Source organism: Neolamprologus multifasciatus, chromosome 22 (genome assembly GCF_963576455.1).
Source record: "Neolamprologus multifasciatus chromosome 22, fNeoMul1.2, whole genome shotgun sequence".
NCBI classification, from domain to species: Eukaryota; Metazoa; Chordata; class Actinopteri; order Cichliformes; family Cichlidae; genus Neolamprologus; species Neolamprologus multifasciatus.
Window position 1 is genome coordinate 1,413,684 of NC_140459.1, and position 19,106 is coordinate 1,432,789.

Genomic DNA, 19,106 nt, shown 5'->3' on the forward strand with positions numbered 1-19,106 from the left:
AGCTTTAGTGAAGGTTACAAATGATCTTCTTATGGCCTCTGACAGTTCAATTCAATTGTATTTATATAGCTCCAAATCACAACAACAGTCGCCTCAAGGTGCTTTATATTGTACAGTAGATACAGAGAAAAACCCAACAATCATATGACCCCCTATGAGCAGCACTTTGGCGACAGTGGGAAGGAAAAACTCCCTTTTAACAGGAAGAAACCTCCAGCAGAACCAGGCTCAGGGAGGGGCGGGGCCATCTGCTGTGATTGGTTGGGGTGAGAGAAGGAAGACAGGATAAAGACATGCTGTGGAAGAGAGACAGAGGTTAATAACAGATATGATTCAATGCAGAGAGGTCTGTTAACACATAGTGAGTGAGAAAGGTGACTGGAAAGGAAAAACTCAGTGCATCATGGGAATCCCCCGGCAGCCTACATCTATTGCAGCATAACTAAGGGAGGACAAATGAATGTGATGACTTTTTAATTTATTTATTTTTTGGACTTTTACATTTTCTAATAAATATCAGTAGGTTTCTATTGTTGAAGTCTTTTTTATATTTAACTGATTTAAAGTTAAAAAAAAAGTTCAGTGTGATTACACATAAGAGTTTAAGTTGGTGCATCCCTCACTGAGAACCTGCTGTTACTCTACATGTAAAATAATACTGTTGCTCCTCTCTGCAGCTGATTCTGACAAACAAGGTCAGGCCCAGAAGTCGTCCTGAATCTTCAGCTACATCAAGTTTCACGGCTCGCATGAACTAGATTATTGGCATACAGGCTACAATAATTAAAAATAATAATGATAAATATAAATAGTTTATTTTACACTTTACAGATTAAAAATCTGAGGTGTAATGTGGTTCTTTAGCTTTCCATGAAATGGGTTTTAAAAGTGTTCATGCTTCCTCAATCTGAACCTTCATGACAGCAAAATTTATGAGTCAGTTTTGATAAGTTTAAAACTTTTAGAGTAAATCATAAATCTGAAAACATGTTTGTAAAGATATTTGAAACATTGTCACTGGTTTATGCACCTGTGAGAATAGTTTCATACCGATTGGACACAAAGCAGACGCTAAAGTCTGCATCTGATAAAGTGGGCGGAGCTCAGCAGTCACACCTGCTGCCTCTGCAGGAAACATCTCCAGGCAGGTGGAAGAAAATGTTTTAGTGTGACGTCTGTTAATGCATATAATGTTTTTATGTAGGAGAAATATAATTAAAATCATAATATTTAGAAGTGAATACATAAAATAAAGTGCTTGGATACTAAACAAAGCATAAATGTAATGTGAAGGTTGGTGCTTTAACCCTTTCACTGTAAGTTGGCTTAATGAATCAGACCTTTACAAACAGCCAGACCTCAGGTGCTCATGAGAATTAAATGATTTTAGATACTCTGGTGTGATCATTGTAATGGGGGCGTGGCATAAACTGATTATCTCCTTTTTTATTATGGCTTTTATGAGGTTTTGGCCAAATTGAGTGAACTTCTAGATGATTACAAAAACTACAGTCTGTCTGTGTAAATACATTTATTGTTTTATTGTGCCTTAAATATTCATTTGCAGTGAAACTTTGTTTGAAAATAGAGAAACTTTTTCTGTGGGAAATTTAGGGCAGAAATCTGGAAAATGTTGTGTTTCAGTATTTTCTTGCATTTACATGTAAGCTCTTAATTTGAAAAGTTCTGTTTCCAAGGTAATTTCTACTTTTATTCAGCACGAGCTAGGATTACTTTATTGATTGGATAAGATGCTTTAATTATATTCTAGATTTTAAGTTTGAACTTTACGGTAAAAGGTTCAGTCCACATGATGAAACTGTCTGTGGATGAATCAGTGAAATATTTGCTGTAAGACTCAAATTCTTCTTGTAATCCTGAAATGTCTTCCATTGTGTGGCCGTTTACTGATAATAATGATGGATTGTAAAGCATCGTATATTTGAAGATTGTGTAGAAAAATTCTTTCAGGACAAAAGCTGATGTTGGAGTTTGTGTTCTTTCTTTTAAAAAAGTTATTCTGTTTACTCTTTTTTCCTCCATTTAAAAATAAAAATTTCATTTGTTTGTTTCTATTTTTTCTGTAATAAAAAATATAAGAATAAGAAAGTGTAAGACTTTTAATTCATTTGAAAGCCTGATGCTTAGCCTCGTCCACCCCAGCTGTGAAACTCAGAAACCAGTCTTGTTATCATCTATCGTCCACCTGGGCCTTACACAGAGTTTCTGTCTGATTTCTCAGACTTTATATCTAATTTAGTTCTCAGCTCAGATAAAATAATTATTGTGGGTGATTTTAACATCCATGTAGATGCTAAAAATGACAGCCTCAACATGGCATTTAATCTGTTGTTAGACTCAATTGGCTTCTCTCAAAATGTAAAAGAACCCACCCACCACTTTAATCACACTCTAGATCTTGTTTTAACATATGGCATAGAAACTGAACATTTAACAGTGTTTCCTGAAAACCGTCTCCTGTCTGATCATTTCCTGATAACATTTACATTTACAATCATTGATTACACAGCAGTGGAGAGTAGGGATGGGTATCGTTTAGGTTTTATCCGATACCGGTGCCAAACCGGTACTTTTGAAACGGTGCCGGTGCTTAAACGGTGCTTAAAGAATGGAGAACACACACTTTGTCCAAAAACCTCTCATGTTCAGCTTTTTTTTTGTAAAAAGATAACAATGTTAGCCTTTTCTGCAGCTATGGGGCATATATGGTATCACTCTTGGCTGGAAGCAGTGCTTAATCAATGGAAAAAACATAAACTTTGTCCAAAAACCTCTCATGTTTAACTGTTTTCCACTTTTTCTTTGGTCATTTTAACCTTTTTGGCCAAGGTGAAGGGAGTATCTGCCATCAAACAAGAAGACAGCCGCATGTAACTACGACGGTGTTTGCTAGTTCACCTTACATGCATTAATGTAATAACGTGCTTTAAAAGAACGTACGTACCTGGGCCCGCCTACTATCCTCGGAAAGGTAAAATGATTGGCTAGAATCTGAAGTGTATGACATCTCAGGAAAATAAAGCACCGAAATGTGCGCTGCTTTTCGGTCTGGTTACTACCGTTTATTACCGGTACCCATCCCTAGTGGAGAGCAGACTTTATCACAGTAGATGTCTTTGTGAAAGTGCTGTAATTAAGTTTAAGAATATAATCCACCCACTGTTATCATCTTCAATGCTCATAGAGCAGAGCAGCTATCTGAACGCTACTCCAACAGAGGTCGATTATCTTGTTAATAACTTTGACTCTTCACTACGTACGACTCTGGATACTGTAGCTCTGGTGAAAAATAGAGCCTTGAAAGAGAAGAACTTGACTCTGTGAACCTTTTGTGTCTGTCTCTGTGACCATGTGTCATCCTCTGCTATTCTCTTGTGGGGTGTCCCACAGGGCTCAGTTCTAGGCCCCCTAAATTTTTTTTAAATCAACAGACTTTAACCGTGTCCACTGTGAGGGTTGTTGTTTCTGGACTTTTCCTTTCTGTCATGCTGAAATGAACTTTGACCTTCAGTGTGTTAACGCTGTGCAGGCAGCTCGCTGCAAACTAAGCAGGAAGGTAAAGTTGTGTTTTGATGTAAGTGAAGAAGAAGAAGGAAAGCTGTTTTAAACGGATTCATCTTCACTTATTCACACGTTGTAAGTTTGACAAACTGAATTTGTGCTGGTTTCTGTCTCTTGGTTCCTGATTTGTAGCTAAAAATAAGAAGCAGCTACTTTCAGCTGTTTGAGAGAAACTGAAGAAGATGTTTACTGAAGTTTTAGGACCAACAGACTAATGAATAAACCAAGTAAACCAAAGTAAAGACAAGCTGCACTTTGACTTTTATTAGAACAATTTGCTGGAACTACAGAGTAATGAAGTACTTCAAGGTTTTGTGTGGATGACTTCCAACCTTACTGTACAGCACAGAGCACAGAGGGACAATATATGTAATCAATATATGATGCAGAATGAACAAGTAAAGACTGTAAGCTGAGTCTGAGGCTCATGCAGGACATTTCATAGTGAGGTGTCTTTGGTTGGATTATTCAAACATTTACATCAAAGCACCAAACTCATTTCTCACAGATGAAGGTCGTTGGGAAAGAAGAAAGGAGCTGTGACCATCTCCCATCACGGTCACAGCAGAATCCACAGTAACCATAACCGGGATTCTCCTGTCCTTCTTTCCAGAACCTGTCAGAGAGATCAAATCTGATATGAAACTGGACTAAACTCATAACTATTGTCACATTCATATAAATATGAGTCTCTTTTGGAATATTTCCAATATTTCCTGTATTTCTTTCCCAGGTTTCTCGCCCACTTTCCCTCCTTTAGACTTTTCTCTGAGAATCATCATGCACACTAAAACAGCTTTCAAGCTTTGATGAATATGAAATCTTCCTGCTGTAAAAATGGAGAATAAAAGAAGTCAGAGCTGACTTTCTGCTGTTTGAAACTGTTTTGTCAGCTGTTTACAGACATCACTTTGAAATGTGTGTCTATCAGGTCATATTTACTGAAGCTTCTTCCTTCATATGTTCTGAAGTTTTACAAACACCAAAGAAGAAGAGACAGGAATTCTCTGAAACAGTTTTTGTTCTGTGAGAAAAGAAACATTACAGCACAAAAAACATGAAGACAAATTGAACAAAGTGAAATGTGTCGGTCGCTGCTTTGAACATGTTTCAATCCTGATTTCTTCAAACTGACTTGTTGTAACTGAACGTCATCACAGACTGCAGATGAAGAGAGTTCAAGCACAGCTGTTTTTTTATACTTTAAAAAAATGTTTAACCCTCTGAGGTCCAACTACTTTTGATGTTTCCTCCACATTTCACCTTTAAAAACTATTTATTTGCCTTGTTTGGTATCATTGTTTTCAGCACAACCTCACGTGTCTGAATTTACAGTCATGTTTTCATTTTGACAAACTGTGTTAACACAATTGATCAAAATCAGAATAAAAACTGTAACAACCACAAACATGTTTAATGATCATATTTCATAACTTTAAATACAAATATAAATTGTCAATTTTAAAATCATATGCACAAGTTATGCAAACAACAAAGTTATTTGCATCCATTTAATTTTACCTTGATTTTTTTAATAACCATTTCAAACTATTTACAGAACAATCAGCTGTTCTTCAACAAGATGCCACAAATTATTTGTGCCACTGCAAATATTTCTGTCCACTATAAAGGAAACATCACAGCCTGATACCTGCAGGTCTGACAGCAGCAGGTGTATCACTCCTGTTTCTAGGACAGTCGCGGCTAAAACACTGTTAAAAGTGTAGTTGGTGACAGAAAAACGGGGTATTTTAAAACTACACCACCACCATTGCTGCCTGTGATTTGAAATGCATTCTGGGATACCTGGCTGCCCCAAGTCTACACAAGCAATCGATTATCTAGGATCGACCTGTTTTGACTTACTTTGCACGGCAACCAATCAAATGTTAGAGAAGCTGCATGGGCAGTGTTAACCCCGCCCCCTGCGTTTGATGGGTGAGGTTGACAGATAAAATTAATTCAAGATGAGAGCCAGGCGCCAGGACTGCCAAAATGAAATAAATAAATATATCATTAAATAATTAATTAAATGTGTCAATAAATAATTAATTAAATGTGTCAATAATTAATTAATTACATGTGTCATAACTATTTATTTAATTAATTATTTCCCATTTTAATTAATTATTGCCACATTTAATTAATTATTTAATGGTGTATTTAATTAATTCATTATGGCAGTCCTGGCGTTCCATACTTGTGAAGCTCGCACACAAGAATTTCACTCACATGTAGTGTACCAGTGTAACTGCACATGTGATGTGACTATAAAAGTCATTTGATTTGATTTGATTTGAAAAGGAACACAGTTTGTCCCGGACTTCAGCTAGAATGAAAAAAGAAACAAATGTAACCCTGGTAAGATTTACAGCAATCAGAAGTACAGGGTTCTTTGAATGCATCGTAGTTCTCGTCTGATAGTTTAATTTCCGGGCTTGCCCTGAAGGTATCACCTGCAGCTCGGTGCTCGGTGTGTGGTGTAGAAGAACAAAGACAGCAAGGAAAAACTCCATGCTGCCGCGGAGCACGGTTTTCCTCAGTTGAAAGAGAGAAAAGAGGTTCAAGTAATATTTGTGAGAGAGCTGTAGTTAGCGGTGAACCACAGACGGGTACCTACCTCGAAGGAGTCGGAGTGTTTCTTCGAACTTTTTGAACTATTCTGGTGAGTTAGCCTAGCTCACTTAGCACCCCTATTGTAGTTTAATGCACTGAAAAAAACAACTAACCAGTCAGAATAGTAGTAAATGTGTTTAATTATGTTTAAGATGTGTTTTCATAGTATTGCAATGTTGTGACAGTTTTGTTTATTATGAGTGCTTAGTGTTTTTTCCTTTCTTGGGCCTGCTAGTTCAGCCGCAGCCAGCTAAGTGGTTATGCGCAGTTCAGGTGCAATAGCTGTGCTGTAGCTGTAACTGCGGGTGATGCACAGTAATGCCAGTGTATTTACTTGTAATGTGTCACAAGATGCAAATTTATTTTAATATTTAAAAAGAACCAAGGACATTAGGAACAAGGACATTTAAGGAATGTGGACGTCTAACATTCTGTGTATTTGTGTGCAGACTGGTTTTTTTTGAGGGACATTTCTGTGGAATCAGAACGATGCCACCTTGAAACGAAACCGAAAAAAATATTGAAACCGAAAAAAAATATTGTAACTGAAATAAATGTACTGAAAAATCTTGTAATGAAACCGAAAAAAAATTGATAGTGAAAATTGTTTGTTGTTTTGGTTTCAAACCATTTTTCAGTTTCAATCCATTTTTCAGTTTCAATCCATTTTTCGGTTTCAAACCATTTTTCAGTTTCGATCTGCTGGCAGTGTTTTGGCGTCTGGGGGCGCGCTGGGGCGGGGATTCCGGTCCGCATGTATTTGCATACATTATAGAGGCCACTAGTGCTGACCAAGCTGCCATCTTTCTCTCTTCCCGTCTTTCAATGGCTGCTTCAATTTCAGCTGGACCCTCCAAACCGCAAGTAAGTAATCATTTTTGTCATCTTTCCTTGCTGTCCCACTGGACTGGACATTAGTTAATTTTTTTTTAGCTACATCTGGTGAAGTTGTGGTAAAATGCTGGTATTAGCCTATTCGTCGTAGCAAGCTAGCCCGAAGCTAATATTAGCAAAATTTAGGGACACCCGTGTCTCTTTAGGAGTTGGAGGCCGGTGTTTTAGGAACGGCACAAGATCTCATCAACAGGCAGTGTTGGGCAGTAACGTAATACATGCACCGGCGTTACGTATTTAAAATACAAAATATGAGTAAATGTATCCGTTACAGTTACCGTTCAATAGGTGATATTGAGAATACAGTTAGTTTGTTGAAATAAATGGATTACATGGCGGTATTTTCCTGTTTCATATGTTAGGCTATGGTCTCTCTATTTTTGGTAATTCCACGCCGGTGGAAACCCAAACAAAACACGCAATAAGAGCCTCTAAAAATTATTATACAAAAATGATTTAATATGAAGGCAATAGCAGAGTGTTACAGGCATCGCCCTAAACAATGTAGCCTCATGGGCAGTGTAGTCCGTGCTGCAGGGAGAATGGACTGCCATACCCGTTATGTGTCTGTGAGCGAGGGAGGGAGAAAAAGGAAAAGTACGAGCTGTCATCGAGCAGAAACGGGAGCTGGAAGCATGTAAATATAATAATAACCACTGCAGCCAAGAAGAGTGCCTGACGAGCCCAGTTGTAAGTAAGCTATTAAGACTCGACTGTAGACCGTGTTCGTGTTTTCCTCTGGAACAATAAGTTCCGTTGGAGCAGCCTTTCAACGCCTCTCTCTGTCTCTCACTAGCAAAGTTGACCCAGACAACAAAGTAAAGCTAGTTTTCAGCTACGAGCCCGACACGAACTCAACGTATTAGCCAGAGGTCCCTTTACTACGGTTCGGAGCCGCTGACCTGTTTTATATACGTGCGGAATAGTTTTCTACACAAGATCGCTGCAAAAAGTGCAGCCTTACCTATTGTCCACCTACTGTTACTCATTTATATTATGATTTTAACATCTAGTTGGTGTTGGTATGGCGAGTAGCCTTCAGTAATAGTAATAAATCACACAGCAATAGTACATTCATGTAGTTGTAAAGTATTCAGAATACATTACTTCTATAATCTTTGGTGGAATACATTTTAAATTAACCTTCCCAACACTGTCAACAGGTTAGCACCTTATACCACAGTGCAGCAAAGCAGTCTCATGAGCGCTGGGAAGGACAAGCCCAGAGCTCAAAACAGACAGTGCAGGAGATGACAAGGTTAGTAATTGTATGGTAAAAATTATACTTTTAGTTATCTTGATTGGCAAAAGAAAAGTAAATACAAAATCTGCTTCTCACATATAGGGCATTTCCAAGATTTTTTTTTTCAAAACTTCTTCAATTTCTTTCATTACAGCTGTCCTGTGCCAGATGTTCTGTTGACCCACAGTGAGAGGCATCATTTCAGAAACACCAGGAAGACTGAAAGTCATCGCCGGGATCAAGCAGGGCTCAAAATTGCATATTTTGACGCGCGTGAACCGGAAATGTGGGAGGGATGTGGGAGGAAGTTGTGCCAGACCGGTATCTTTGCTAGATGGCAGCTGTCGGGCTAGCGTTTGAAGAGAGAGTCTCCCTTCTCTATTTACTGTGGAGAGCAGAGCAGTGGCGTTAAGGACGTCCTCGCCGTACCTGGGTCCATCAGGTCCTTCAGACGCGTGAGCAGTTTGGTGAGTTTCACCACTTGCTCCAGGAGCTGCGCCTGGATGACGTTCGATTTCAGCAATATCGCCGTCTTCCCCTCGCCCAGTTTGAGGACCTGCTGTCCCGCGTTGGTCCAAGCATTGCCCGCGTAGACACCAACTACAGGTGCTCAATCCCACCTGCAGAGCGCCTGTCCGTCTTGCCTGAGGTTAGTAAAAGTGTTTAATACGGTAGTCCTTTATTGATACCTGTGCTAATATATGCTAAACTATCGTTTATAGACTGCTAACATGGATGTGCTATGCTATCAATGAATGCCGTCGGTGTTTACTGAAAGCAAACTGTGGTATGGAGACGACCGTTTATAATATTTCTAGTGATACTCGAAAGGTCTCATCAAGTCACCAGCCTTTCTTAAAACTGAGAGTTAGATAAAATTGTGAACAGTTTGGTTCATCTTTAGTTATATGGTTCTATCTAGCATATTCTATCTTGATAAGCTGTCTTATCACAGATTAATTTTTCAAAAATATTAATGATATAAGCAAGGAAAGGGCTACATGTCAACATACAACTCTTTATTTCTATTAATCTCTTACTTCATTCCTACCTGATTGACATGTTTAGGAATTATGAGTGATTGGCTCACTGTAGTGGTAAAAGTTGCTACCAATCAAATTATGATATTTTAAAGTTAAAACAAAACACAACTGACTGTTTGATATTATATCTAATATATATTATGTAATTATCCTTATAATTACAAAATGTTTTATGTAAGATTTATGTTTTGTAATTTAAATCTGACATCACAAAAGTATTTTGTAATTTGAATAATGTATTTTGTAACTGCAGTACACATAATACTAATTTTGAACAATTTTGTCCAGGTTCCTTGCCACCAGGGACTTCTTCAGGACCATCGCGTTCAGTTTCAGAGTCAGTGTGTCCACGGTGTGCCAGATCACCCCCCAGGTAGCGACGGCCATCTGGGACTGTCTAGTGGACGACTCCATGGCTGTGCCTTCACCTGGAGACTGGCGGTCCATCGCAGAGGGATTCCAGGAGCGCTGGAACTTCCCTCTCTGCTGTGGAGCTCTGGATGGGAAGCACGTCCACACAAAGGCACCCCATATATCATATAGGAGACACACACATTGATATACACTAAATATTTACTCCATTTCTTTTTTTGTGGTGCCCAAATTTATACACCTGCTTGATTTTGTTTAAACAATTATTGCACACTATTTATAAATCCAGTAAACTTCTTTTCACTTCTCAAGTATCACTGTATGTGTCTCCTGTATGATGTATTTAAGTGACATTTTTTATTGTAACAACCAACGATTTATAAAGGAAAATAATGGCTATTAACAAGATTGCCCAAACTTTTGCATCCCACTGTATTAGTATATTTTGTCATTAGTATAATATGAAATAAATTTTACATGTGTCAAGTCGTGTGCCAACATTTGCCGTGTAGTAGAACTGAGACATTACTCATTATAAAAGTTTATTTGAAATAATATTAAAATTCTCAAACAGAAAAACATTAAACATAAATATGTAAAATATAAGTATTTACAGAGAGACAGGAATAAAAAGGACCCAGCTGCTCTCCAGAGCAGGAACAAGGCTGAGGAGGAAATGCTCCATTGGAGACTGGTGTGGCCTCTTCAGGGACTCCAGGATGGCCAGCTCCACCGCCGATGGACCGTCCTGGGACCCGTCCTGGGACCCGTCCCTCATCTGCCACAGAGCCGTCCTCCTCTGTGGGCCTGTAAAACAGCACAAAACACAAAGAAATGAGAAGGCTGCTACTAGATTTTAATTTCAACATTGAAAACAAAAACAAAAAACAGGATCTAATCAGATTGGTTGTAGACATTTAGTAACGGTGATCACAAGGGAATCCAACCGAGTAAAAAGCTATCAGTGCTTGCTGTACATCTGATGCTACAATTACATACCTGTGGTGCAGCAGCAGGAGCTGAGGGACTGGGGAGCCAGGAGAAGCAACAGGGGATGCTCTGCTGCAGAATCAGTTGGTTCTATCAAGACAATATTAAATGTTAACAGGTTGAATACAATAATCATAGAGAAAGTACTGTATATACAGTGGTCCCTTATTTATTGCAGCAGGGGTTCTCAGAATAACTAGCCCCTCGCCACGCACTTTATACACTTTTTCCCCCCACAAACATGAACATTAGTCACAGTTCTCACAATTTGATTCTCAAAGTGCAAACCTTTGTAGATTGCAAAACGTAAAAGTATTATTATGCCGCGTTTTGTCTTCATCTGCCTTCCACTTTCGTGCACCTTTTTCCCTCGTGGTGCAGGTGTCTATTTCTGAATGAAGCTCATAGTTATGGTTGTTTTTGTGCTGTTTTTTTCTATTGGACGTGATGGTTATCAAAACCAAACATGATAAATTTGGCAAGCTGCAGAATGCAATGCTGTACTGTGCAATAAAAAATCTGCGAAAAAGCAGTGACGGATGAACAGCAGGACCACTGTGTGCTGTTTATTAATAAAAAAAAATATATTCCTATAGGACAACATGCATAAAAGCAGAACGGTATTTGTACGTCAGTGGGAAAATAGCGGTGGCTTGCTAGCTTTTGTGCGGCTTCCCCGGGTCAGTCAAAAATGTAAAAAGAGAAATGAATGAACTTATCAGGTTGCCCGATCTCTTCACATATCTTCCTCCAAGCTCGTCCTTTATATTCCTGTCTCGGTACAGAAAGCAGCTGGTGTCGTACAGCTCCGGGTGGTTTGCTACAGCGTAGATTAGCCTTCCCTCCATTGAAGAATAAAGGGCTTTGGCTGGATCTGCCCCTTTGACCTAGGTCACAGCCACGTCACCAGGCTCCTGATTGGTTGTCGCGGCGCGATTTGACGCTGGAGTTCAGATTTTTCCAACTCCAGCCGTAGACGCGGAACGCGCGTATGCACAAAATGCAACACAAAAACTCACGCGCGTGGTGTTTTTTTGCGAGTCAAACGCGCCAGACGCGCTACACTGACGCACGTTTCACGCGTTTTCGCGACGCAAATCTGCTTCCGAATTTTCGCGGGAGCCGCAATCGCGGGTCATCGCGCCTTTCCATTGACTTTACATGTAAACCTGACGCTCTGGCCGCCTCTATCTCGTTCGGTGTGAACACACCGTAAGACACTGTTGCTGCTGTGGAGGCCTTCTGTGTGTCAGGACGCCAACACGTTGATGCCTGCCGTACCAGGAAAAAACAAAAGGAAGCCCACCTGAGAGATACCTTATCATTTTCTTTTGCTACTTTTTCACCGCCTGAGATTCAGGTCGTTTTCAGTTCTTAACCCAAGACAGTGGGTGACTGAATAAACTGACACCATAAGGAACTGGACACTCACATGCTATTTTCTTTTCTTTTTTACTTTCTTTGTGGTGTTGAAATATTGTGTTTCTTGTCTGACATCTATTTTGATTGTTTCGATTATTTTTGTGATGCATTTGAGATGGTTACTGCATTTGAAGGTATCCCTACATTGAGAATGAGTAAAGGGAACTGATCCAAAGAAAATATATATAAAGCAAACTTTGTTTCACAAACCTGTGGTTGTGCGTGTTATGTGGGTTGGAAGTCTTATTGCTCTTACAGAGTTGCTACCGCCAATCTCCTTCCCAAACCTAGATTTGGATATTGTAGACATTGCACTTGGGCAAGCAGTATAGATCATCTCTTTATAGATAGAGGGACACACGTCCAGGTTACACAAAGCTGGAGTTTTTCTGCGTCTTTACGCTGCAGCTTTCTCTTCTTCTCCCATTCTCTCCCTCTCCTGTTGCTTCTTCAATCATGAAATTGATCAATGATCAGCTGATCGGCTTTTCTCTCTTGTTTGTTTATCACCTACTTTGCGCCAGAAAGAGGAAACCAGCAATAGTGTGTTTTGTAGTCGTTATTATGTTTTGTGCTTCAGTGAGGGCAGCAGTGAGTGTCACAGGTGCCAAAAAGCCACCAAAGGCAGACCAAGGTGTGTTTTGGCTCTTTAAGAGTCGTCCCATATATTATGTGGTGTTATATAGGTTCATACAATCTTCATTTGTTTCTCAGGTGTTTTAACACTGTCCATTTTATTTTGACATCCTACCAGAAGTGGTACCTCTCGCTGCTTCCGGTCTAATGGGAGAAGGACATTTATTGGGGCGATCGTGGCTCAAGAGTTGGGAGTTCGCCTTGTAATCGGAAGGTTGCCGGTTCGAGCCCCGGCTCGTACAGTCTCGGTCGTTGTGTCCTTGGGCAAGACACTTCACCTACCGCCTACTGGTGTTGGCCAGAAGGGCCGATGGCGCGATATGGCAGCCTCGCTTCTGTCAGTCTGCCCCAGGGCAGCTGTGGCTACAACTGTAGCTTGCCTCCACCAGTGTGTGAATGTGAGAGTGAATGGGTGGATGACTGGACGTGTAAAGCGCTTTGGGGTCCCTAGGCGGGACTAGTAAAAGCGCTGTACAAATACAGGCCATTTACCATTTACCATTTATTGACTCCTGTGGCTGTCTGTGCTGCCTTTACTTACAGTCTGTAAGTGATGGTTATCTATGTGCCTAGTTAAGTGCGAGGGCAGAGTACAGTGTAAACACTGTCTCCAGGTTGGAAACAGGAGTGATACACCTCCTGTTGTCAGCAGGAGGTGCAGGCCCTGTTCTTTGTGATCACCCAAAAAGTCCAGGGCCGTGTCAGCCGTGTTTTTGAGTTGTTTGCTTCTTCAGGTCCTCTGTACGTCCCCACTCGGTGAATTCCTGCTTTGCTTCACCTGTTGTTGCTGTGAGCTGTAAAGTTGCTCCAGATGACTGCTCTCAATTAGACCAGGAGTGACATGTTTAGCCGCATGTTCTCCTTCATTTGCTGGCTGTCAGAGTGTTGTCCAAAAAACGATGTGGGCTTTATAGATAACCGGGAAATGTTCCGGAGGGAACCTGGTCTTGTTAGGAGAGATCGCATCCATCCCACTTTGGATGGAGCAGTTCTCATTTCTAGAAATATGGAACCATCCCCTTAGACACTGTGTCAGCTCCCAAACAGACAAAAAAATCACCAAAAACGAACTAAACATAAACAATCACAAAGAAAGAACAATACAGTATCCACATCTGAAGCAAAGAGTGTGAAATGTGGATTATTAAAATTAGGTCTCTCTTCTCCAAGTCTCTGTTAATACATGACTTAATAATTGATCAACAAATCGATTTATTCTGCCTTACAGAAACCTGGTTGCAGCAGGATGATTATGTTAGTTTAAATGAATCAACACCCCCGAGTCATTCTAACTGCCAGAAACCTCGAAGCACAAGCCGAGGGGGAGGTGTGGTAGCAATTTTTCACACCAGCCTATTAATCAACCAAAGACCCAGACAGACTTTTAATTCATTTGAAAGCCTGATGCTTAGCCTCGTCCACCCCAGCTGTAAAACTCAGAAACCAGTCTTACTTGTTATCATCTATCGTCCACCTGGGCCTTACACAGAGTTTCTGTCTGATTTCTCAGACTTTATATCTAATTTAGTTCTCAGCTCAGATAAAATAATTATTGTGGGTGATTTTAACATCCATGTAGATGCTAAAAATGACAGCCTCAACATGGCATTTAATCTGTTATTAGACTCAATTGGCTTCTCTCAAAATGTAAAAGAACCCACCCACCACTTTAATCACACTCTAGATCTTGTTTTAACATATGGCATAGAAACTGAACATTTAACAGTGTTTCCCGAAAACCGTCTCCTGTCTGATCATTTCCTGATAACATTTACATTTACAATCATTGATTACACAGCAGTGGAGAGTAGGGATGGGTATCGTTTAGGTTTTATCCGATACCGGTGCCAAACCGGTACTTTTGAAATGGTGCCGGTGCTTAAACGGTGCTTAAAGAATGGAGAACACACACTTTGTCCAAAAACCTCTCATGTTTAGCTTTTTTTTGTAAAAAGATAACAATGTTAGCCTTTTCTGCAGCTATAGGGCATATATGGTATCACTCTTGGCTGGAAGCAGTGCTTAAACAATGGAAAAAACACAAACTTTGTCCAAAAACCTCTCATGTTTAACGGTTTTCTACTTTTTCTTTGGTCATTTTAGCCTTTTTAACAGAAGGGTGAAGGGAGTATCTGCCATCAAACAAGAAGACAGCCGCATGTAACTACGACGGTGTTTGCTAGTTCACCTTACATGCATTAATGTAATAATGTGGTTAGCCTACTCAACGTAAATTACACACGAACAACATTAAGCTACTCACGCAGAGAAGAACGGCTGCTGCTGCCATCATCATCCGTCATCATTTCTGCTACACTGGCAGGGCTAGGGGCCAGGACACTCCTATTCGGGTTCTTGGGGGATGTTGCTAACTCCAGGTCCGATAACAGGCACCACACCCGTAGTAGGTACGGTGCATTTCTCGGCTTTAAAAAACCCCCGCTATGCGTCGCCAGGTGTTTCATCAGATTTGAGGAGTTACCTCCTTTGCACAGTATCACAGTATCACCTTAAAGCACTTGTTGCAGGCTGCTGAGATTGCATCTTTTGCTGTGAAGTACAGCCAGACTTTTGACCGCTTCGCCTTGGGCATTTTTAATCTGTAGCTCTGCTCTAAAAGAACGTACGTACCTGGACCCGCCTACTATCATCGGAAACGTAAAATGATTGGCTAGAATTCAAAGTGTATGACATCTCAGGAAAATAAAGCACCGAAATGTGCGCTGCTTTTCGGTCTGGTTACTACCGTTTATTACCGGTACCCATCCCTAGTGGAGAGCAGACTTTATCACAGTAGATGTCTTTGTGAAAGTGCTGTAATTAAGTTTAAGAATATAATCCACCCACTGTTATCATTTTCAATGCTCATAGAGCAGAGCAGCTATCTGAACGCTACTCCAACAGAGGTCGATTATCTTGTTAATAACTTTGACTCTTCACTACGTACGACTCTGGATACTGTAGCTCTGGTGAAAAATAGAGCCTTGAAAGAGAAGAACTTGACTCCGTGAACCTTTTGTGTCTGTCTCTGTGACCATGTGTCGTCCTCTGCTATTCTCTTGTGGGGTGTCCCACAGGGCTCAGTTCTAGGCCCCCTAAAAAATTTTTTTTAAATCAACAGACTTTAACCGTGTCAACTGTGAGGGTTGTTGTTTCTGGACTTTTCCTTTCTGTCATTCTGAAATGAACTTTGACCTTCAGTGTGTTAACGCTGTGCAGGCAGCTCACTGCACACTAAGCAGGAAGGTAAAGTTGTGTTTTGATGTAAGTGAAGAAGAAAAAGGAAAGCTGTTTTAAACGGATTCATCTTCACTTATTCACACGTTGTAAGTTTGACAAACTTTGTGCTGGTTTCAGTCTCTTGGTTCCTGATTTGTAGCTAAAAGTAAGAAGCAGCTACTTTCAGCTGTTTGAGAGAAACTGAAGAAAACATTTATTGAAGTTTTAAGACCAACAGACTGATGAATAAACCAAGTAAACCAAAGTAAAGACAAGCTGCACTTTGACTTTTATTAGAACAATTTGCTGGAACTACAGAGTAATGAAGTACTTCAAGGTTTTGTGTGGATGACTTCCAACCTTACTGTACAGCACAGAGCACAGAGGGACAATATATGTAATCAATATATGATGCAGAATGAACAAGTAAAGACTGTAAGCTGAGTCTGAGGCTCATGCAGGACATTTCATGGTGAGGTGTCTTTGGTTGGATTATTCAAACATTTACATCAAAGCACCAAACTCATTTCTCACAGATGAAGGTCATTAGGACAGAATAATGTGACCGTGTCCATCTCCCATCATCGTCACAGCAGGCTCCACAGTAACCATAACGGGGAATCCCATGTCCTGTTCCCCAGAACCTGTCAGAGAGATCAAATCTGATATGAAACTGGACTAAACTCATAACTATTGTCACATTCATATAAATATGAGTCTCTTTTGGAATATTTCCAATATTTCCTGTATTTCTTTCCCAGGTTTCTCGCCCACTTTCCCTCCTTTAGACTTTTCTCTGAGAATCATCATGCACACTAAAACAGCTTTCAAGCTTTGATGAATATGAAATCTTCCTGCTGTAAAAATGGAGAATAAAAAGAAGTCAGAGCTGACTTTCTGCTGTTTGAAACTGTTTTGTCAGCTGTTTACAGACATCACTTTGAAATGTGTGTCTATCAGGTCATATTTACTGAAGCTTCTTCCTTCATATGTTCTGAAGTTTTACAAACACCAAAGAAGAAGAGACAGGAATTCTCTGAAACAGTTTTTGTTCTGTGAGAAAAGAAACATTACAGCACAAAAAACATGAAGACAAATTGAACAAAGTGAAATGTGTCGGTCGCTGCTTTGAACATGTTTCAATCCTGATTTCTTCAAACTGACTTGTTGTAACTGAACGTCATCACAGACTGCAGATGAAGAGAGTTCAAGCACAGCTGTTCATTCAAAGGAGGATTTCTGCTTTTCTTTAGATTCAGTTTGTGGGGCTGTTGGAAAATAGCTCAACTCATGTATTGCTGATCTATCTTCCAAAACATCAATGTTTCACTTCTAAATAATAACTCTGGAATAGAAACAAACTAATGTCTCACGTTACTGTCAGCGCTGATCCGTCCACCCATTCCCATTCATATCCTCCTGATGTTTGTTTGAAAATCAGACCAATCCAAGAGTTTCCTCTGAATTTACTGACAAATTCCTGTTTGAGAAGAGACACAAATATTGTCTCCAGTCATAATTCAGCACTTCTGTTGTGATGACATCATCTTGTGAATATGTCTGAAGGAAGAATAAATGTGATGAAACTTTTCTTCCATTGTGCAGAAATCAGAGAGAAATCCATCAGAGTGGAAACAGGAAGCAGGTCACAGACTGACAGCAGGTCAAAAACACAAGTAACAGATGACTGTCAGCTCCATCAAAGATCACACAGACATGAACAAACACACCCACCTGTTCCTCTTCGCTGTTTATCATCACCAGATCAGCTCCTTTATCCTGACAGTCTCTCCTGCTGTCAAACCAAGTTTTACTCTCAGTGGATATAAAGTAACAGCTGCTTCCAAATCTCGTCCATCCTTCATCACACTTCTCTTAAAGTCAAACACATGTTTTAAAGTCAGACTTTGTGTCATGTTGTATCACATTAATCTTTGGTCCCTGTCATTTTCCCTGTAAATACTTCATTTAAACTCAGGTTTTCTCTCTTATTCATAATTAACTGAAACTTACATTTATACAGAGAAACTGTTACACAGCATCAAACATTTAGGATTCAAAACAAAGACACAATCAGGTTATCACTGTGTAACACTGATGTTTTCTATTAGTTATTCAAACTTTATTACCTTCTATCTTCTTCTTCAGCCTCTTCACTTCTTCCTGTATCTGACTGTGGTTTTTACTCAGTTCATCATAACTGCTCTGTAACTGAGTCAGGCTGGTTTTTGTGTCTTTAGAGAAAAACAGATCAAAATTAAGTTAAAATGTTCTACAAATATATCTGTGATATAAGAACTTGGTGTTTGCTTACCTTGAAGTTCATCCTCAGTGTGGCTGTTCTTCATTTTGTTGAATTCACTCTTGTTCAAAGCATCTGAAATATTTCAGTGAAATCCAAATAAAATAAAATAAAATGAGTGAAACATTGAACAGAAATAATCTTCTTCCTCTGCTTTGTCAAATATCAATAAGAGTCAGAAACTTGCAGCCATTGTTCTTTAACATGTCCTGTGGGTGGAGGTGTTAGAACTACAGGAAATCTGATGAGCTAAATACGTATCAACTGTGAACAAAAACCACTGACAAGATTCAGAATAATCGTGCTTCAGTGTGGAGGAAGAAGGTGAAGAATCAAACAGCATTTCTACACCTGTAGTCAGAGATGTTATCTATATGCTTTGAAAGAACAGACAACACTGGGAATCAACACTTCCTCATATCACAGGTGTTTCCATGTGATTAGGTACTTCCTGTGGAAGTGCAGCTCTCACTGTGTGTTTCCTGTTTCACTTCGAAGGAGTTTGTAGGGCTGAGCTGCCTTTGACTGTGAACAGTTTCTCCTGTTTATGTTAGTTTGGGAGGTCAGCTGCTGTAATTTGGTTTGTTTCTTTTTTTATCTTAACACAAGAAGCTGATTGAAAATGTAAAATCAGTTACCTTTCAAATCCGTCTCCAACTCTGACAGTTTTTAATAGTTTCTTACCTTCCATCTCGTCCTTCAGCTGCTCTTTTTCCAAACTCACCAAAATATCTGGTTAGAAATGCAACAAAACCGAAGATTTAAAATTTAAAATGATTTAAATAAA

General features: G+C 39.7%; 2 protein-coding genes and 1 long non-coding RNA gene across 3 annotated transcripts in view; 1 reads left to right on the forward strand and 2 right to left on the reverse strand.

Moving 5' to 3' along the window:
• Positions 1-19,106, forward strand: part of LOC146492509 (class I histocompatibility antigen, F10 alpha chain-like) — a 153,949-nt gene that overhangs the window by 69,026 nt on the left and 65,817 nt on the right. The window lies entirely within an intron of this gene.
• On the reverse strand, positions 3,821-18,158 carry LOC146492513 (uncharacterized). Its single transcript, XR_014872064.1, has 3 exons — positions 17,752-18,158; positions 17,391-17,497; positions 3,821-4,198 (listed from the first exon to the last, which is right to left on the reverse strand). It is a non-coding gene; the product is annotated as an uncharacterized LOC146492513 (long non-coding RNA).
• Positions 9,574-10,881, reverse strand: LOC146492514 (uncharacterized). Its single transcript, XM_085149264.1, has 2 exons — positions 10,365-10,881; positions 9,574-9,874 (listed from the first exon to the last, which is right to left on the reverse strand). The coding sequence occupies exons 1-2, from the start codon at positions 10,526-10,528 to the stop codon at positions 9,643-9,645; spliced, it is 396 nt and encodes a 131-aa protein (XP_085005390.1). The 5' UTR covers positions 10,529-10,881; the 3' UTR covers positions 9,574-9,642.

Bases quoted from the DNA above. Each gene is read 5' to 3' on its own strand.
- LOC146492514 (XM_085149264.1), bottom strand. From the start codon at position 10,528: ATGAGGGACGGGTCCCAGGACGGGTCCCAGGACGGTCCATCGGCGGTG. The intron at 9,875-10,364 runs GTAAATACTTAT...CTTCCCATCCAG, and splicing joins CTTTTTATTCCTGTCTCTCT to AGCTCCACAGCAGAGAGGGA.